General features: G+C 40.1%; 1 protein-coding gene across 1 annotated transcript; it reads left to right on the top strand.

The window, feature by feature from the left end:
* Nucleotides 1–2454: 2454 nt before the first annotated feature.
* On the top strand, nucleotides 2455–17508 carry LOC133962975 (eukaryotic translation initiation factor 4 gamma 3-like). Its single transcript, XM_062398219.1, has 29 exons — nucleotides 2455–2460; nucleotides 3156–3317; nucleotides 3727–3841; nucleotides 4457–4581; nucleotides 4958–5077; nucleotides 5524–5679; nucleotides 5869–6066; nucleotides 6771–6917; nucleotides 7003–7236; nucleotides 7818–7922; nucleotides 8460–8598; nucleotides 8934–9055; nucleotides 9811–9901; nucleotides 10425–10542; nucleotides 10726–10829; nucleotides 10943–11052; nucleotides 11171–11343; nucleotides 11706–11831; nucleotides 11948–12029; nucleotides 12427–12525; nucleotides 12715–12796; nucleotides 13181–13493; nucleotides 13785–14043; nucleotides 14623–14704; nucleotides 15089–15401; nucleotides 15686–15944; nucleotides 16448–16529; nucleotides 16645–16788; nucleotides 17323–17508. The coding sequence occupies exons 1-29, from the start codon at nucleotides 2455–2457 to the stop codon at nucleotides 17484–17486; spliced, it is 4230 nt and encodes a 1409-aa protein (XP_062254203.1). The 3' UTR covers nucleotides 17487–17508.
* Nucleotides 17509–20332: the final 2824 nt, after the last annotated feature.

The following is a 20332-nucleotide window of genomic DNA, read 5'->3' as shown; positions in this document are numbered from 1 at the left end:
TATTTCCCATGAAGGTTTTACTTTTATCGGTTTTTACTTTTAAGTCTATTTTCACAGTTCAAGTTTATTATGTTTGTGTACCCATGGCTGGACTACCAACTGAAAGTGGGAAACTGCCACAAGGATCCCAAAAGCCAGAGGTTTTCCCTCCATGTCATCACTACATAATTTAATTCATTGAAGGTTTCTTTCCAGTTTGCATCAGTGAAGAAGAATATCATCTATGTAGGATCTTCCATAAACCATTTAATGGTGATATGCTTTTGAACTAGTTTTAAGACTAATATTGTTACAGTTAATGTTTGTGTTGATTTTATTTTATCAAATTGCTTAAATTGTTTAAGCAATTAAGAAGTTAAACACTCACCGAACCTCAGGCAAAGTTGTATTAGTAGCCAACCAGTTTCAGTTTGAGTTAGTTATAGTTGGATAGTTAAATAATTTGAAGTTGTCAACAAGCTGTCAAAAAACAAACTCCTTTCAGACTTCACCAAGGTTGAATTAGTTTGTATAGTTTCTGTTGAAGAACTCCAGCTCCCATGAGTCACAGCAGACAGACATCCTATCAGAATGTATCAGAGGTAGATAGTTTCAGGGTTGAAAGATCTTCATTATCTCCATATTCAATTACAATGAACCTGAAGGACTCTTCTCTCTCCAAGATATCTATATATACACGTAAAGGACATAAATATATATTTTTTTCATATTCAGACATGTTTTGTAGTTATTATATGGCTATTTTATTTTTGTTTTAATTATTTTAAACCTAGGTATTAATAGTTCAATTAATATATTTTTATAAAAGTTCACATTTTATTTTCTCTTAAAATATATACATATATTTTTTATAAATTAGATGGTTAATTTTTTCATTAGATTCAATTTTATTATTAGATTCTCATTTTTTGAATCCTTTAAAGTTTCCATATCAATAAATGAAATAAAATATAAACAAACATAAATACATCATAGAAGCCCACAAATCCAAGATCATTAGATTATTGTTTAGACGCATTTGTTCCAAAAATGAGGAATAACTTAAAACCAAGATGACATTTGTTGAATCAGGTAATCAACACAAAGTTGGATATTAAATAAAATTCCTTCTATCTGTATCTATATATTTAATCAGGTGGTTTAAATAAGCATCTGTTGAATGACACATACACATTGAGTTGAGTAAAAACGCATAAATATCAGTCTTATATTGAAAGTGGCTCCTCACACTTGCACCGTGTTTTTGAATATATTTTAAACTTTGGAGGGGAAACAGCGCCTCCCGGCGGACGGCCGGCACCACGACTATGGGACACCTGCGGCGTCACTGTCGTAATGGGGCAGAGCCGCTGAGCAGGAATCTAAATCTAAATAAAACATTGTTAAGGATTCAAACTACAAACTCTTTCACTTTTCCTCCGACTCTTAAGGTGAGTTCGTCCCGCGGTGTCGTTTGTTGTTCGCCGGGCGCACAGATGCACGGAGCCGGTATTACAATAGTTATAGTGGCTGCAGGTCATAAGTCCTGCATTCTTCATAAAAGTGACACTAAAAACTCTTCAAATAAAGTTTCTCCAAATGTTTTTGTTTTTTTATGTAGTTAATATCACGATAATCCAAGAGTCCATTTCCCCGGATAAGATTTATTCCTTATTTGCCACTATAAACACACTCTGACCTCCTCAAGCTTTTTTTTTTTACTTTCTGTTACCGGCATTTGAATTTGCATATTAGTTAAATATTTGGTTTCACCCAAAACATTTACATTTAACATTTAACATTTAGATTTAGATTTAATATTTAGATTTAACATTTAGATTTAGATTCATATTTAACATTTAGATTTAGATTTAACATTTAGATTTTACATTTCATTTAGCTGACGCTTTTATCCAAACAGACTTACAATAAGTGCATTCAACCCTGAGGGTACAAATCTAGAACAACAAGAATCAAGAAAGTACAATTTCTTCAAAAATAAAGCAAAACTACAAAGTGCTATAAGTAAGTGCATTTTAAGTGCTACTAAATTGTTAATTTCAAATTTTATTCAAGGTATAGTCGGAAGAGTTAAGTGTTTAGTTTGCCGCAGAAGATGTGTGAGCTTTCTGGTGTCCGGTTGTCGATGGGGAGCTCATTTAGGAGCCAGGACAGCAAACAGTTGTGATTTTGATATTTGACCTGTCACTGCCACACTCATCCCCCTCTTTACGGTTACAGTTTAGATATGATTATAATCTGCACACACCGGTGTTGTAAACAGTTCTAATAATAAGTATATAATTATGTCTTCAGAGAGAAGTTGAGAGACTTGATGTGGATTGTTATCAACAGCTCTATGGGAGATTATCACCTTGAATATAACATATGAGGTAGAAAGACATTTATTTTGTTTAATGTTTTATTTCTTTCAATACATTTATCCAAAGCGTCTTACAATATGTGCATTTAACCATGAGGGTACAAACCCAGAGCCCAGTACATCGGTTCTGTTTGAAAATCTGTGGTGCTTCCACCTGCTGAACACAGAATAAACTATAAGAACCAGATGGAACATACACAGCACATAACATTATTTTATAGTGAGTTATTCCTTTATATTAACAAGGGAATTGACCCCTTCTTGGAGCCAGCCACTAGTGGCCACCCCAGTAAACTGCAGCTTGTCCAAGATGTCCATCGGTTTAAAGGCAGATTTTCCTTTGTCCTATAATGTGCTATGTGGTTCCTTTTATGTGTATTTAACATCATTACTTCTCTCCCTCATTGCTGGACATCTGCTCACAACCCACAAGTTTGCTACAGAGTCACCACAGACACAACAATAAGTGCCTAACTCGCTGTACTATTTGCAAACTTTGGCTTTTGACTTTGTCCACTAAAGTCCAAGTGCTAAGTGATATATCAGACACCACCAGATTGCTACTGAGACGTGACAGACACATCATCAGGTAATTATTCCCTGGTTATTGGTAAAACTTGTTGGAAATGTATATAATGTTACTTAATAGATGTCCATCAGAACTTTGCCTTACACATTAGAAGCAGAACTTTTTTGTACTTTAGATCAAAGCATAGCAGCCTGCAGAAATGAGTCAGCTGTCTCTGGGATCGTTCTTAATGTCTTCTGTGTTTCTCTTCCATCTTTCCTACAGTTTTTGCAGAGGACTCAGATACAGACTGCTAGAACCACCATCCCGACAAACACTTCTTCCAAGCGGCCTGGCTCAAAGACTCCTCTAGCCGTCTACCCCACTAATCAACCAATCATGAAGCCCAGGGCATCCATGCCTTTCCCTTCCCCGCAGGCTGCAAAGGTGAAAGAAACACACTGACCTGTTTACAGTTGATGGTTGCTCTCATTCCGGGGTAGTGGAACCGTTTTTTCTATCAAGGACCATTTCAATATTTATAATCTCCTTCAAGGGCCATGCTAAATATTGATCACATTTCTCTATTTTTCTGTCTTTTTTCGACCCTTTTATTTTTGTATCAACCCATTCTTCCGACATTGGTCTTCGTTCTCTCTGGCTCCCCCTGTCTTTTTCTTAACCACACTCCCATTGGACTGTCTGCTTAATCCGGCATTTGGGCTTGCTTGTTTGTTTATCTGTTTGTAGTGTACCCGCTCTGCCTTCATCTCTGTGCCTGTCTTTCTGGTTTTCTGTGTTGCTAGTTTTTATGACTGCACCCTCATTATCCTCACATTTCTACCTCATATCGCAGCAGCTGAGCAGCAGCCAAACTCCAAAGCCGCGGCCTCAGCCACAGCAACAGTCCCAAAAGCCTCAACCGCAGAAGCCTTTGATAAAAGGGGCCTCCCGCACCAAACCAGGGCCAGGTCTGACCCAACACTCTCACCATTCTATTAAACTATTTCCACAGATTCTAAGAGGAAGGAGTGCAACTCTTAACAATCTATCCAAGGCAGTTTGAACTCCAGAGCTTTCAACATGATATGAGAAACATTCTCATGTTAAAGGAGATATGACCAGTCAAAGTCAGAGTTCCCCTAAATAATAAACTTGGAAAGCCCATATCTCCATTAATTAGGATCTGTGATATGTCAAATTTCAGATCCATGTGTGTCTCATGTGACCAAATCAGCACATTCAATTAAATTAAGATCTGTTACTGTGTGGCCCAAAGTACGATGATTTGGCATGAAATGACCCAATTCTAAAAATTTAATTATTACGGGCTTTATTATTTCATCATGTTTCTGTTTTTGTTATAAATTATATCAAGCAAATACTTATAGGCCCATAAGTAAGGAATTTGAAGAGCTTATTTATTGTAAGATACCAATGGGTTTTAAATGAGTGTAATTTGTGTCGGTAATAACAGCTGTATGTCCTCCTGGCACCATAACAGTAATAACTCAATTGTCCAGACGATAGAGACAAGTTGCCAGTGTGTAAATCTACTATATTCACTCTTTCTCTTGGTTGTCCAGACCTGGCCGATCCCAGTGGGAAGCGTACGTATGACAGGGCCTTCCTGTTGAGCTTGCAGTTGATGCCTGCTTGCATACAGAAGCCTGAGGGACTCCCACCAATCAGTGACGTGGTGCTAGAAAAGGTATGTTACAGACTCATAGACTGTTAGACAATAGTATTACACTGTGATTAAACCTATTACAGGGTTAATCAATCAATCAATCAATGGAAATCTGTAGTGGTCCTTTCTGAGGAAGTAAGGCTGAGTACTTGGGCTCTTAACTGATAAAAAAAAGAATAAATAATGAAAGTAAAGTAAAAATACATAAAGCAAGAGCTGGTAATGTGCTATATGACTGTCATTCAGCAAGGGTCACCTTTAAGTGTCCACACACACACACACACACACATTCTTAAACCAGACTCTTTTTGCCCACCTACTATTGGGGGGGGTTCATTGCTCCCCCTGCTGTTCATTTCATTGTGTGTGTGTGTGTATGTGTGTGTGTGTTTTGCAGATGAGTGCATTCAAGTTTCCATCTCGAGACGTGGATTCTCCAAAGATTTCCAGAGGACCTGATTTCACAACTGCCTTTGCAGATTTTGGCAGACAAATGGTGGTAGGACAAGGCGCTCAAGTAAGTGACTAACAAACACACTCTTCCACTTTCTAGCTTCTGTTACAGTCAACAGAAAATACTGTTGGAGGTCGGTGATATGACACCACTGGAGGATTTGAGTTTCTTTTGATGGTTAATTCAAAACAGAAAAACTCTTTTGAATTTGAAGTAGGGTTTTGCTTTAGCATGGGTCAAAATCAGGTTGATCCGAAATATTTTTGGGCTTATTCATTTTCTTCACAGGAGTCAGGCGAGAAGTTTGATTAGACTTAAACAGCATCTTTTTGTCAAATACAAGGCGAGAGCTTTGCTTGGTTCAAAGAATGGAAGCAGTTTCTGGAAGGCCAATCTTTTGACACTTACACAAACTTAAACACTGAAATTGAAAATCCGTTATTTTGGCTCATTTAAAAGATATTGAGTCATGGTTATAATACTGTTTTTCCCTTTCTTCCTATGTAAAGCCTGTAACCCTTGGGGTCCGGCGACCACCACCCAGGAAGGTCATCATGAGCCTGTCCTTGCACGACGATGTTCAGCTGAAGAAATCAGAGAATGCATGGAAACCAGGCATGAAGAGGGAAAGCCTCCCAGCGGAACCAGAGTCCAACAAAACACAGGTACGACCAAATATACACAATCTGAAATCCACAAAGCAGTGGGCATATATAGAAATTACATATACAGTGTTTTCTGATAATAAATGTTAGTCTACGTGATTGAAGATTGGGTCAAGAGATGGGTGAGAGATTGGTCTTTGTGATCGATGACCTCAGAGTTTAAGTACCTGTTATGACCTACTCCCTCAGGACCTGTTCAAGAAGGTCCGTAGTATCCTGAACAAGCTGACGCCTGAGAAGTTCAACCAGCTCATGAAGCAGGTGACGGACCTGACCATCGACACTGAGGAGCGGCTCAAAGGAGTCATTGACCTGGTGTTTGAGAAGGCCATCGACGAGCCCAGCTTCTCGGTGGCCTACGGGAGCATGTGCCGCTGCCTCGCCACGGTAAGCAGGTCGCTTAGTTGAGCAGAGAAGTGTGTCGACTTTGGAACAAGAGAGTCTTGTGTTTGCAATGTAATTGTTTGAATTGGATTTGGAGAAGTACATAAATATAGCTTTTTCGTAAACTGGCGCATTCATCAGATGCAAAAACACGAAGGAGGAATTAAGTGTAATCTTTAAACCATCTATTGGAGGGGCGTGCACACAGTGTCTCAATATGGAGTCAACAATTTGCTAAATGTTTATGCAGCAAATGGATCAATTGGTTCATATTCAGCTCTGCCTTGATGCAGAATAATGCTGTGAAAAGCAACACAATTCAGTAGAGTATGATGATGAGGTTTTATTGTTTTGATGCCTCTAGAGTCTACACCAGATGACACTATTTATTAAGTAGTTTGAAAATCAGTCACAAATAATCCTTTAAAACACAATTTATTAAATGTGCATATCCTTAATTATAGACTCTATTAACAAGAGTTCTAGAGAAACTATTACATTTCTGTCTGCCATCATTTGATAACATAACCTTAAAAATCAAGTCATTAAAATCAAAATAATCCAAATTCGAAAATGTTAATTTGCGATATATAAAAACAAATGTTAAACCCGCAGAAAACTTTTTTTTTCACGGTTAGTTCATTATTTATTTTGTCTTAATGCTTCTGTTCTCTACTGAATTCATTCCACTTACTGTTCATGTGCAGCTCAAAGTGCCCAGCACTGACAAACCCAACACCACACTGAACTTTCAAACGCTGCTGCTAAGACGCTGTCAGAAGGAGTTTGAGAAAGGAAAGGAGGATGATGTGGTGTTTGAGAGGAAGCAGAAGGAGCTGGACTCTGCTGCATCGGTAAGTGTGACACCAGATCTTTACCGAAACATTTTTAGTTTCTGTTTCAACTCTGTTCAAGAGGTTTGTTTCCTTGTCCCATTAGACGGAGCGTGACCGACTTCAGGTAGAGCTGCAGGAGGCCAAGGACATTGCCCGGCGGCGTTCCATCGGCAATATCAAGTTCATCGGCGAGCTCTTTAAGCTCAAAATGCTAAATGAGAACATCATGCATGACTGTGTGGTCAAGCTTCTGGTGAACAACGACGAAGACTCTTTGGAGTGTCTTTGCAGGCTGTTCACCACCATCGGCAAGGACTTCGACTTAGCAAAGGCTAAGGTGAGCTGGTGGTTGTACATTTTACATAAATCTTAAATTTCTTTTATTACGGTCTTAGAAAGGTCTGAAGGGCTACAGATTGAACGCTTCGAATATAATCTACGGGATAATATGCGTCTGGTTTCCCTTTCAAATTATCCTAACAAGATGTATTCTTCTGCACGTGTCAAATAAGTGATTTAGGAGGTGATTCTGATTTACAAGGACACAGTTTCCAAGACATAAAAGAGAAAAGTCTGGTGTGATTCAATCCCAAAGCAGCTGCTTACAAGATTTTGCTTCCTACTGAAATATATTTCTGCAACATTTTTACATCTCCTATATTCTGCTGTGAATTAAATCTGACAGAATGTGGTAATGAATCATCCATCTTGTCCTTCAGAGGAGTTTCATCCTGTTTAATGTGGTTGTTTCCTCTGCACGGAAGCTTTAGGGCTTTTACGGCTGTTGATGAAATGTTCCGGTTTCATCTCAGGCGGTCAGGACTGTTCCAAGTGATAAACTGGACAATTGGTCAACTCTGTAGAATAATAGTATCTGCAACCTGGGTTAACCGTCTCTATCCCTCTGTGTCTCACCAGCCTCGGATGGATCATTATTTTAACTACATGGAAAAAATCGTCAGAGAGGGGAAGACGTCTTCACGGACACGGTTCATGCTTCAGGATATTATAGACCTGAGATTGGTGAGTGGGTCTCCGTGATTTTTCTTTCAGTTGCACAATTGTAAAGAGTTCAAGAATCAAATTCTTAAAGGTAAGATGGATTTTACCAGAGAGATTTATTTCATCGATCTCTCTGATGCCCAGGAACATAATACGCTATATTCTGGTCATATTCTGTTTAATGAATATCTACACTGCTGTTGTTAAGGAGTTCTAATGCTTTTTAGAAGGACTGATATAGATAGATACACAGATAATGCCGAAGAAATGTAAGAAAATTCCATAGAAACATTGAACAGGGAAAAAGGGTTGAAACCTGAGGAATACGTGATAACTATTGATCTTTAATGAATTCATCAGTGTGTCCCCAGTCATTAGAATATTCCTCTGTGATTGACTGATTATGCTAAAATGTATCAGCACAGTGTGTTAACACCCACACATGCTCCTAAATTCTCTGATCTGTCAAAGATAAAGAGCAAAGAAATCTGTTTAACACATCTGTCTGATTCCGGTTTGAAGTCATTGTTGTTCTCCACATTTTTTTTTTTTCTTCAGCACAACTGGGTGTCAAGAAGAGCCGACCAGGGTCCGAAAACAATCGAGCAGATCCACAAGGAGGCAAAGATTGAAGAGCAGGAGGAGCAAAGAAAAGTGCAGCAGGCACTGCTCTCCAAGGACAACAAGAGACGGCCAGGTCAGGCCTGCAGTCTAAATCCTCTTTAAGGTTTAGAATCACATCGGCACAGCTATAGTGACTCAGGAAGCCAGTCTGTAGACTTCCTGTCCCTATAGCCTGCAGAGATGCTATTGTGCCCAACAGCAGACAGGAAGCCCCCTCGCTCCCTCCCATCTGCTAGCTGACCTATAATATTTCATCTTGTAACGCAGCATGCCACTAAAGCAGTCAGAACTGTCACTCAGTCTGCAACTTTCACAGCCGTTTGACTCCACTCTATTTTCTGTGAACTAATCTTAAACCTGTATTTCCCTGTTTGTTTTTTGTTTTTTTGTGTGGGTGTGTCTCCACAGATCCAAGGGAGCAGAGAGAGCAGAGGGATCAGCGTGTACAGAGAGAGGAGACCTGGAACACTGTGCCCATGACGAAGAACAGCAGGACCATCGACCCCAACAAGATCCCAAAGATCTCCAAGGTGAGATGAGCTTTCCGAGGCTTCGACGCAGATCTTACCATTCTACCTTTTTCTTACCTTCTACTGTGAGGATTGTACAAATGCACTGCTACAGGAAATGTGAAGCTGCTATTTACTTTCTGTCCCTCATAGTTCAGTTGCTCATATCTCTACATTGGAATCACGTAAACAATGACAAACAATTACCATGTGGTAACTGGTCATGTTCCATGGAAACTTAAGCCGTTGTCAGACGTGACCTCCGGGTAAAATCTGGAGAATTGGCTACAGACTTTAAACATTTAAATAACTTACCTAATTTTGATTTAATGATAGTTTGATCTGAGAGATTTTAAATGTTCATTTGAATTAAAGCGTGAACCTAAAGCAGAGTCAGGACTCGTTAAGATTCTGCTGTATAATCATAAACATATAATATTTTATGATTTATACAGATATTGGTAAACAAGTTTCTTAGATTTTCTACTTATTACTGATAAAAGACTCATAACAGGGGCATTTGTGTTGATTTGTTTGTGCTTCTTCCTCATGCCCACGATTTCACGCCCTCGACTCAGAGTAAATCAATTGAACAATATACATAATGATTTGTATAATGATTTTAACAATGTAAAACAATTTCAAAACAAGAGAAGCTGAATATAGTATATTTTGTGAAATCAGCAGGGACCTATGAGTAGAAACTGATCACAGACAACGTGAAAAGTTGTAAGGCTCATTTTTTTGTGCCTGATGGTCTCTTTCTCTTTCTGCAGCCTCAGATGGACGAGACGACCCAGCTGGGCCCCCGGTCTCAAGTCACATGGGTGAAGGGCAGCGGTGGAGGAGCCAGGGCCAATGACTCAGGTGAGGTCACACCACATGACTTGTAAAGCTGTCGGATCACTGTGCAGTTCACACTACATGACCTGCTGATCAGGAGTCCTGTAACTGTTTGGAGTTCATACTACAACACTTAACGATGGAGGGGTGTCACACACTTCACAATGTTACGACTGTTCAGCTCTGTTTAGCTGTAGTTGTCTCGATTCATCTAAGACAGTGGTTTTCAACTAGGGGTCCGTGGTCACCTGGTGGTCCGAGAGGGCATTGCGCGTTTGAGGATCTAAGATATTAAGCCTGTTAAAAATCTGGGAGTGTGATAGTCTTAAATATCTATTACATTTTACGAGAATTTCCTTCATTGTGTTCTTAAAAAGGTTTTAAAAGGTAACTTGATGAAACCCTGATATAAAACTGTAACTTACAACATATCCTGTATACAGGGTCAGATGACATATCTTCCTCTTAATGACTGGACCTTGACTCTGATCATCCACAATTGTTATTTATCACTTATCTTTCTTATAACGTTTCATCTCTGGAGCAGAACTTTCACGCACAGCCGGCCTCATCCGCTTCTCGGCGCTGCAGCTCAACCCCTCACCTCAACCCTCCACCACTCCTCCACAGAACCCAGACTTCAACGCCGGGACAACTCGGGGAAGGTATGAGATGACAACGCTGTCTGATTTGAAAGATCCTGTTATCAGTTTTGTTATTAGGGTTTTGTTTCCTCCATGTTTAGGGCAGTGATATTAATTTGTAGTAGTTTCCAAACAGGTTAGAAAACTTTATATTCATTTACACTGACATCCTTCCTGACTCTTTGTTTATCCGTCCCCCACCAGTCGTAGCCATACAGAAAAAGAGTGCAGCAACAAGCCACTGACCTCTGCGCCGAATGTCACCGAGGTCGAATCTGAGCCCGAGCGTAGCAGAGTCCGAGAACCTGGTGAGACGCACGTCGCTGCCCAACACCGGAGGGACAGGACGATAATACTGACTCATTCACTCTCTGCCAATAATCACACTGTTGTGACTGTGGTTGTTTATTTGCATCGACAGTGAAACCTGAGCCTGTCCAGACGATGGAGAAACCTGCTCGGTCTGAGGAGGAGATCGAGAGGAAGTCCAAGTCCATCATCGACGAGTTCCTGCACATTAAAGATTTCAAGGTGATGAGATCCATTCAACTGATAACGGATTTTTTTTCATTTCAATTTCATAGAATAAACCTTCTTAAAGGGAAAATAAAAGTATAAGTCTTGAACATGCGTCTTTGTTTTGTTGCAGGAGGCTGTCCAGTGTGTGGTGGAACTTGATCTGGGCTCTCATTCACACATCTTCATACGTGTGGGGGTGGAGTCGACGCTGGAGCGCAGTCAGATCACACGGGACCACTTGGGCCAGCTCCTCTTCCAGCTGGCGCAGAAGGGAATCCTGCCCAAACCCCAGTTCTACAAAGGGTCAGTTCCCCTGCTCAGTTCTACTTAAGAGTTCAGTTGAACCCCTGTGTGGAGAAAACAATAGTAAATAGATTTATTTGATGTTGTCCAGCCATTTATCTTCCTGTTCATTATTTTAAAAACATGTCGATACCAGAATAAGCGAGAATGACCAACAATTTTCAGTGGTTTTTGGTTTTCTAAAAGACCAAGTTGTCGTTCATTGATTTCTTTCGGGAACATGTAAACATTTTCTGCTTCTAAACTTACTGAATTTACATTGAATATAAGAACTCATTTGTTTTTGCTTAATAATTTGAAGCTGGTCCGTGTTTCAGTCAGGCTCTTTTTCCTAACCACAACGTCCTTGTTTCTCTTCCCAGGTTTGCAGACACGCTGGAGCAAGCGGACGACATGGCCATCGACGTTCCCCACATCTGGCTGTACCTGGCCGAGCTGCTCAGCCCTGTGCTGAAGGAGGGGGGCTTCTCTATGAGAGAGCTCTTTAGGTACGAGACCACAAACGTGTCGACTGTGATGAACTCTGCTCTAAACTAAGCTGTGTATGAAGTAAAGATCTGCTCAGATTGTATTCTAATTTCTGTCATGTTCTGTTTGTTCACAGTGAATTAAGCAAACCTTTGCTTCCTGTGGGAAGAGCTGGGATCTTGATCTCTGAAATCCTGCTCATACTATGCAAACAAATGGTAAGAAACACTTCAGTCTGTTCTTCACTCTTTTTTCCTGGTACCTGTCATTATGAAGCAGGTGGATTATAACCAGTGACTCAGCTGTAGATTTAATTTAAATACACATAGATTATTGACTTGTATACAATCTATATTGACATATTTTTACTGTTGCAGTTCACTGTAGCATTTTTTTTGTATTATTCATTCAGTGTTATTATTATGATTCTGTTATAATTATTATAAACCAGTAAAATGAAAAATCTCATTGAAATCTACTAGGCTGATTTGATCTTTTGATTTGAAGCAAATATTTTCTAATTCATTAAGTAAGTTTATGGATGAAATATTTCTCGTAATAGAAAAGACATTTCAGAGCATAGGTTTGTGACGTTGTCCCATCTCGTCTCCACAGGGCAATCGTACTGTGGCTTCTCTGTGGGAAGAATCAGGCCTCAACTGGACTGACCTTCTGCCGGAGGAAGAGGATGTCCAGGCTTTCATCTCACAACAGGTCAGTGATGAAGGTCAACACTCATCCAGGCCCAAGAAACACCAATCGGGGGAAATCCTCTGTTACCATCTGTCAGCTGTTTGAAGACTTTTTAACTAATTGAGACAAATGAGAACTTTTTTTTCTGTTTTTTGTGTGGTTTCTCTTCTATACTTCCTCACCGTATCAATGTTGTCTCCACTCGAACAGAAACTCCAGTTTCTTCAGCCACAGAGTCCGAGTGTCTCCGAGGACGGATCTGAGCCAGAGCGCTGCAGTGTCCGAGAGCCTGGTGAGACGCACTTCTCTGTCCAACACCAGACAGACAGGACGATAACACTGACCCATTCACTCTCTGGCATTAATCACACTGTTGTGACTGTGGTTGTTTATTTCTCATGTTAAAGGAGATATGACCTGTCAAATTCAGATTACCCCTAATTAATTTTCTTGGAAAGCCCATATCTCCATTAATTAGGATCTGTGATATGTCAAATTTCAGTTCCATGTGTTTCTCATGTGACCAAATCAGCACATTCAATTTAATTAAGATCTGTAACTGTTTGGCCCTTTTCACATAACTTATATGTGAAGAACTGTTAAGTGTAGTTTGTGATACAATTATTACCCTTTGCTGATTGAATTCTGAAGTCATGTATTCATCTCCTTCTTCCAGATGATGGGCCAAACCTGCAGACCAACCCACCTGAAGCCGCCATATCAAATGAACGTCCTTCAGCCAAGGAACCAGCCACTTCTCACTCCCCTGGAACTCTGGCTGCCTTGTCTGGAGCAGCCCCCACGGCTTTGAACAGCCTTACAAAGTCAGAGACTGAGCTGGAGACAGCCGCCATTGAGCCTTCACTCATGCCCCCTGCTGCACTCCAGCCCCAACTCTCTAGTCCTGCTTACAGAGAAGCCGCCCCTGAAACTTTGCCTGCTGACACCACTCCTCAACAGAGCCCCGACCCCGGGACAACTCTGGGAAGGTATGAGATGACAACGCTGTCTGATTTGAAAGATCCTGTTGGTGTTAGGTTTCTCTTATTCTGATATTTATCTCTCCTGCTAGCAGGATATTTATAACTCTGATTAACTAGTTTTCATTGATTTAAAAATAAATCTGTTTTGTTATTAGGGTTTAGTTTCGCTTCTGTTTAGGTCACTGATAATAATTCGTAGTATTTTCCAAATTGGTTGAAAAGCTTGATATTCAGAGTTTCTCATTTACACTGACATCCTTCCTGACTCTTTGTTTATTCGTCCCCCAACACTCGTAGCCGTACAGGCAGGAAGCGCAGGAGGCACAGAAAGCGCAGCGCAAAGCCGCAGAGCTCTGCATCGTCTCCAGATCTGATCACCAGGGCAAGCAGCTCAAAGGAGCTGCTGGAGAGTCCAACCCCGGAGGAGCCGCCAAGAGACAGCGAGCCAGAGGGAGCCGAACCCCAGAGACCGAATGTCTCCGAGGAGGAATCTGAAACCTTGCCTTCTGACACCACTCCTCAACAGATCCCCGACTTCAAAGTTAAATGTGTGAAGGTACGAAAAGTGAAATCAACCAGTCTCTGCGAGTTAGTTGGAAAAATTCTGAAGGGCAGACAGAGTGGGGCTAAGTTACACCTTGTTGTAAAGTAACTGAATATAATTATATTTCGGACCTTGAAGCTAATGTTGGTCCACGACTGCTGGTTAGATCTCATCAATACAATTCCTGGATCCACCTGTACTTCAAAAAGTTTACGGTTTCCTCCCTGGGTCCACAAACGTTCATGAAAATCAATTCAGTAGCTTTTGATGAATCCTGCTGACAAACTGACAAACAAATGAAAACATAAGCTCCAGTTTTAGGCCAGAAATATATTAGTTACACATCTACATACTTTGAACTCCCACCAATATCAGGCAAATATAAATAAAACCAGATGCACTCAGTCAGTGATGAAGGTCAACACTCATCAAGGCCCAAGAAATACCAATCGGGGGAAACCCTCTGTTACCATCTGTCAGCTGTTTGAAGACTTTTTAACTTATTGAGACAAATAAGAACTTTCTAATGTTTTTTGTGTGGTTTCTCTTCTATACTTCCTCACCGTATCAATGTTGTCTCCACTCGAACAGAAACTCCACTTTCTTCAGCCACAGAGTCCGAGTGTCTCCGAGGACGGATCTGAGCCGGAGCGCAGCAGTGTCCGAGAGCCTGGTGAGACGCACTTCTCTGTCCAACACCAGACAGACAGGACGATAACACTGACCCATTCACTCTCTGCCATTAATCACACTGTTGTGACTGTGGTTGTTTATTTTTCATGTTAAAGGAGATATGACCCGTCAAATTCAAATTACCCCTAATTAATTTTCTTGGAAAGCCCATATCTCCATTAATTAGGATCTGTGATATGTCAAATTTCAGTTCCATGTGTTTCTCATGTGACCAAATCAGCACATTCAATTTAATTAAGATCTGTAACAGTTTGGCCCTTTTCACATAACTTATATGTGAAGAACTGTTAAGTGTAGTTTGTGATACAATTATTACCCTTTGCTGATTGAATTCTGAAGACATGTATTCATCTCCTTCTTCCAGATGATGGGCCAAACCTGCAGACCAACCCACCTGAAGCCGCCATATCAAATGAACATCCTTCAGCCAAGGAACCAGCCACTTCTCACTCCCCTGGAACTCTGGCTGCCATGTCTGGAGCAGCCTCCACTGCTTTGAACAGCCTTACAATGTCAGAGACTGAGCTGGAGACAGCCGCCATTGAGCCTTCTCTCATGCCCCCTGCTGCACTCCAGCCTCAAGCCTCTAGTCCTGCTTACAGAGAGGCCGCCTCTGAAACTTTGCCTGCTGACACCACTCCTCAACAGAGCCCCGACCCCGGGACAACTCTGGGAAGGTATGAGATGACAACGCTGTCTGATTTGAAAGATCCTGTTGGTTTTAGGTTTCTCTGATTCTGATATTTATCTCTCCTGCTAGCAGGATATTTATAACTCTGATTAACTAGTTTTCATTGATTTAAAAATAAATCCGTTTTGTTATTAGGGTTTAGTTTCGCTTCTGTTTAGGTCACTGATAATAATTCGTAGTATTTTCCAAATTGGTGAAAAGCTTCAGAGTTTCTCATTTACACTGACATCCTTCCTGACTCTTTGTTTATTCGTCCCCCACCACTCGTAGCCGTACAGGCAGGAAGCGCAGGAGGCACAGAAAGCGCAGCGCAAAGCCGCAGAGCTCTGCATCGTCTCCAGATCTGATCACCAGGGCAAGCAGCTCAAAGGAGCTGCTGGAGAGTCCAACCCCGGAGGAGCCGCCAAGAGACAGCGAGCCAGAGGGAGCCGAACCCCAGAGACCGAATGTCTCCGAGGAGGAATCTGAAACCTTGCCTTCTGACACCACTCCTCAACAGATCCCCGACTTCAACGTTAAATGTGTGAAGGTACGAAAAGTGAAATCAACCAGTCTCTGCAATCAAGCTCAACCAAGTTACACACTCATAGAAATCAGTCCTATTAATATGCCTGGTTATTTTAATTTCTTTCTCAAATTCTCTCCACGAGTTCTTCGTTGGGCCGTAACCCTTCATGTCTCAATACATTTTCTGTTTTTCACAATCTACATTTTACCAACAAACAAACAAATATCTCTCTATCTGAAAAAGCGGTGCCACACATGTAGAAGACACCAACGAAGATGTCTAGAGTTTCTGGTGATAAGAGCCAATGACAGTGTCGGTACACGATCATGTGATTTCTGCAGATTTGTTGTTGATGTGTCTGTGCAGAGAACCTCCAGCAGGGTTGTGCATGTGGGAAAGGCCATTCACGTTCAGGTCCTGTCTGAAAAGGGCTTTGTGTTTCCTGCTCTTCAGTGTCATCACTTCTGAGCTGGTTCTTGTGACGCTGTGTTTTTAATCCACCTCCTCTGTTCTCTGTTTCTCAGGAGAACATGGATGGATCACACCTGAGCTCGTCTCCCTACCTGAGGGCATTGATGACGGCTGTGTGTGAGGCAGCAGTGAAAAGTAAGCTCTCCACCAGCCGGAGCAAAGACTCCTCTGCTCAAATCGCACCGCTGATTACAATATTTATTCTCTGCCGAGCGAATTAATTTAATCTGCCTCCTTCTTCACTGTGCAGATAACACCAAGTGTCGAGTGCACACGGCCCTCATTCAAAAGAGAATTCCTGTCTTAATCAAGTACAGGAACTCAGAGAGTGAGCGACAGCTGCAAGCACTCCGTGCACTTCAGTCGCTGATCGTCGCCCTCGATCATCCTACAAGTAAGTTCTGCGTCCGAGTTCACTCCAAATGAAACTCCCACATCATCCCTTTCCTTTGTTTCTTAAGAATAAACTGTGGAACAAGTTCTCAGTTGTGATCAAACCAGTGGAACAGTTCAATCTCACCACGAGGTCCATTTAGTAGCTTTTCTGGAGCTTTAGTTCTTGTCACATGATTCTCATCAGCAGAAGAACTTTGCCTTGTTATATGGAATTGGAGTATTTCATATTTCCGTAAATTTTTTAAGGACATTTGGAACAATTGGATTAAAACTTTTAAAGTCTTTTAAAAAAAATTCTCCACTGTCATTAACTTGATTCGTTCATTTGAGGAACATCACTCAAAATCACTTTTGCTAAACACAATGCCATCTTCAGTAATTTTTAATCCATCAATTTTTGATTTCTTATCAAGATACAAATCCCATTAATTGAATTGATAACATTAGGAATTGGTCTCACCTCACAGAAAAATTAGATTTATTTCAGTTTCGTCACAGCTGAAACGATGACTGACATGTATTTGTTCTCCAGACCTCCTCCGGATTTTCTTCGAGTGTACATACGACGAGGACGCGTTCTGCAAGTCGGGGACGAGAAAAGACCCGGCCAATCAGCTGGGTAAGGGCGTGGCCCTTAAGTCCGTCACGGACTTCTTCACCTGGCTGCGGGAGGCGGAGGAGGCGGAAGATTATTGACGAGATGGATTCCAACAGCGGAAGCACTATATACCTTAAATATCTTACTTTTCTTTTGCAATGTTCCGCACTCTTTAATTTATTAAAAATAAAAGGTATTTAAAAATGCTCGTTCTCATGATTAGTTCTTTCCATGGTTTTGTGCTTATAGGGGATACGACTCAGTGTGTGTTTGTGATGAACTGAGACAGTTGTGTTGTGTTGGAAGTTGCCGTAGCATTGTCAGAAGACCTTTGCGATCAGACCAGGAGGAGCAGCTGAGCGATGAGCTGCCGTCGCCTCAGGATCAACGACACTGGGTTCCACTCGTTTGGTCTGTTTAGTCGTCGAAGCCCAAACAATCAAACAGCACCGTGTTGTTGGAAGTGTCTCAGCAGCTTGACGCCTCATATATTTCTTATTTGTACCATCTTTTGTATGTGTGTATCTAGATTGTGTGTTTATGAAGCTATGACATGTTTGAGTGTTGTGCGGTATAATGTGGTCACGTGACCACCTGATCGCCCAAAACACACCCACTGTGAACATGGATACCGGAGACGTATTGGTTAGCTGATGATTCAATTTATTGGCAATTATTTAGGTAATGTCCAAGCAATAATCTTGCACTGTTCAATATGACTGTATATAATTGTTTGACAGGTATTTTCAAGAACTGAAGATTAGACACAAAACCCTGAAATATTCACTTTACAGTTAAATACGACAAAAGTGGTAAGAGGCTGAAATATGAAAATATTGTACAAATGTTTTATATTATCACTGTTGCTTTTTCTCAGTGAAGGTTAAAGGCTCATGTTTCAGGATATGAGTTCTCTGTTCAGTTTGTGTGTTCTTAAGGGGTTCATTTTTTTACTCTTGAAACAAGTGACTTATGTTTACAGATACAAAACCGTTGTCTACCACTGCTGATCAGAAGAAGTTGTTTTGTTGTGTCATCATTAGACAGAGGTTACCAGATGTTTTTTTCCACTTTATTTCCCATGAAGGTTTTACTTTTATCGGTTTTTACTTTTAAGTCTATTTTCACAGTTCAAGTTTATTATGTTCGTGTACCCATGGCTGGACTACCAACTGAAAGTGGGAAACTGCCACAAGGATCCCAAAAGCCAGAGGTTTTCCCTCCATGTCATCACTACATAATTTAATTCATTGAAGGTTTCTTTCCAGTTTGCATCAGTGAAGAAGAATATCATCTATGTAGGATCTTCCATAAACCATTTAATGGTGATATGTTTTTGAACTAGTTTTAAGACTAATATTGTTACAGTTAATGTTTGTGTTGATTTTATTTTATCAAATTGCTTAAATTGTTTAAGCAATTAAGAAGTTAAACACTCACCGAACCTCAGGCAAAGTTGTATTAGTAGCCAACCAGTTTCAGTTTGAGTTAGTTATAGTTGGATAGTTAAATAATTTGAAGTTGTCAACAAGCTGTCAAAAAACAAACTCCTTTCAGACTTCACCAAGGTTGAATTAGTTTGTATAGTTTCTGTTGAAGAACTCCAGCTCCCATGAGTCATAGCAGATAGACATCCTATCAGAATGTATCAGAGGTAGATAGTTTCAGGGTTGAAAGATCATTATCTCCATATTCAATTACAATGAACCTGAAGGACTCTTCTCTCTCCAAGATATCTATATATACACGTAAAGGACATAAATATATATTTTTTTCATATTCAGACATGTTTTGTAGTTATTATATGGCTATTTTATTTTTGTTTTAATTATTTTAAACCTAGGTATTAATAGTTCAATTAATATATTTTTATAAAAGTTCACATTTTTATTTTCTCTTAAAATATATACATATATTTTTTATAAATTAGATGGTTAATTTTTTCATTAGATTCAATTTTATTATTAGATTCTCATTTTTTTAATCCTTTAAAGTTTCCATATCAATAAATGAAATAAAATATAAACAAATACATCATAGAAGCCCACAAATCCAAGGTCATTAGATTATTGTTTAGACGCATTTGTTCCAAAAATGAGGAATAACTTAAAACCAAGATGACATTTGTTGAATCAGGTAATCGACACAAAGTTGGATATTAAATAAAATTCCTTCTATCTTTATCTATATATTTAATCAGGTGGTTTAAATAAGCATCTGTTGAATTACACATACACATTGAGTTGAGTAAAAACGCATAAGTATCAGTCTTATATTGAAAATGGCTCCTCACACTTGCACCGTGTTTTTGAATATATTTTAAACTTTGGAGGGGAACCAGCGCCTCCCGGCGGACGGCCGGCGCCACGACTATGGGACACCTGCGGCGTCACTGTCGTAATGGGGCAGAGCCGCTGAGCAGGAATCTAAATCTAAATCAAACATTGTTAAGGATTCAAACTACAAACTCTTTCACTTTTCCTCCGACTCTTAAGGTGAGTTCGTCCCGCGGTGTCGTTTGTTGTTCGCCGGGCGCACAGATGCACTGAGCCGGTATTACAATAGTTATAGTGGCTGCAGGTCATAAGTCCTGCATTCTTCATAAAAGTGACACTAAAAACTCAAAGTACTCTTCAAATAAAGTTTCTCCAAATGTGTTTGTTTTTTTATGTAGTTAATATCACGATAATCCATGTCCAAGAGTCCATTTGCCCGAATAAGATTTATTCCTTATTTGCCACTATAAACACACTCTGACCTCCTCAAGCTTTTTTTTTTTACTTTCTATTACCGGCATTTGAATTTGCATATTAGTTAAATATTTGGTTTCACCCAAAACATTTACATTTAACATTTATATTTAGATTTAACATTTAGATTTAACATTTAGATTTAGATTCATATTTAACATTTAGATTTAGATTTAACATTTAGATTTTACATT

This window comes from Platichthys flesus, chromosome 2 (assembly GCF_949316205.1).
Source record: "Platichthys flesus chromosome 2, fPlaFle2.1, whole genome shotgun sequence".
NCBI lineage: Eukaryota > Metazoa > Chordata > Actinopteri > Pleuronectiformes > Pleuronectidae > Platichthys > Platichthys flesus.
This window is presented reverse-complemented; position numbering and strand designations above follow the sequence as displayed.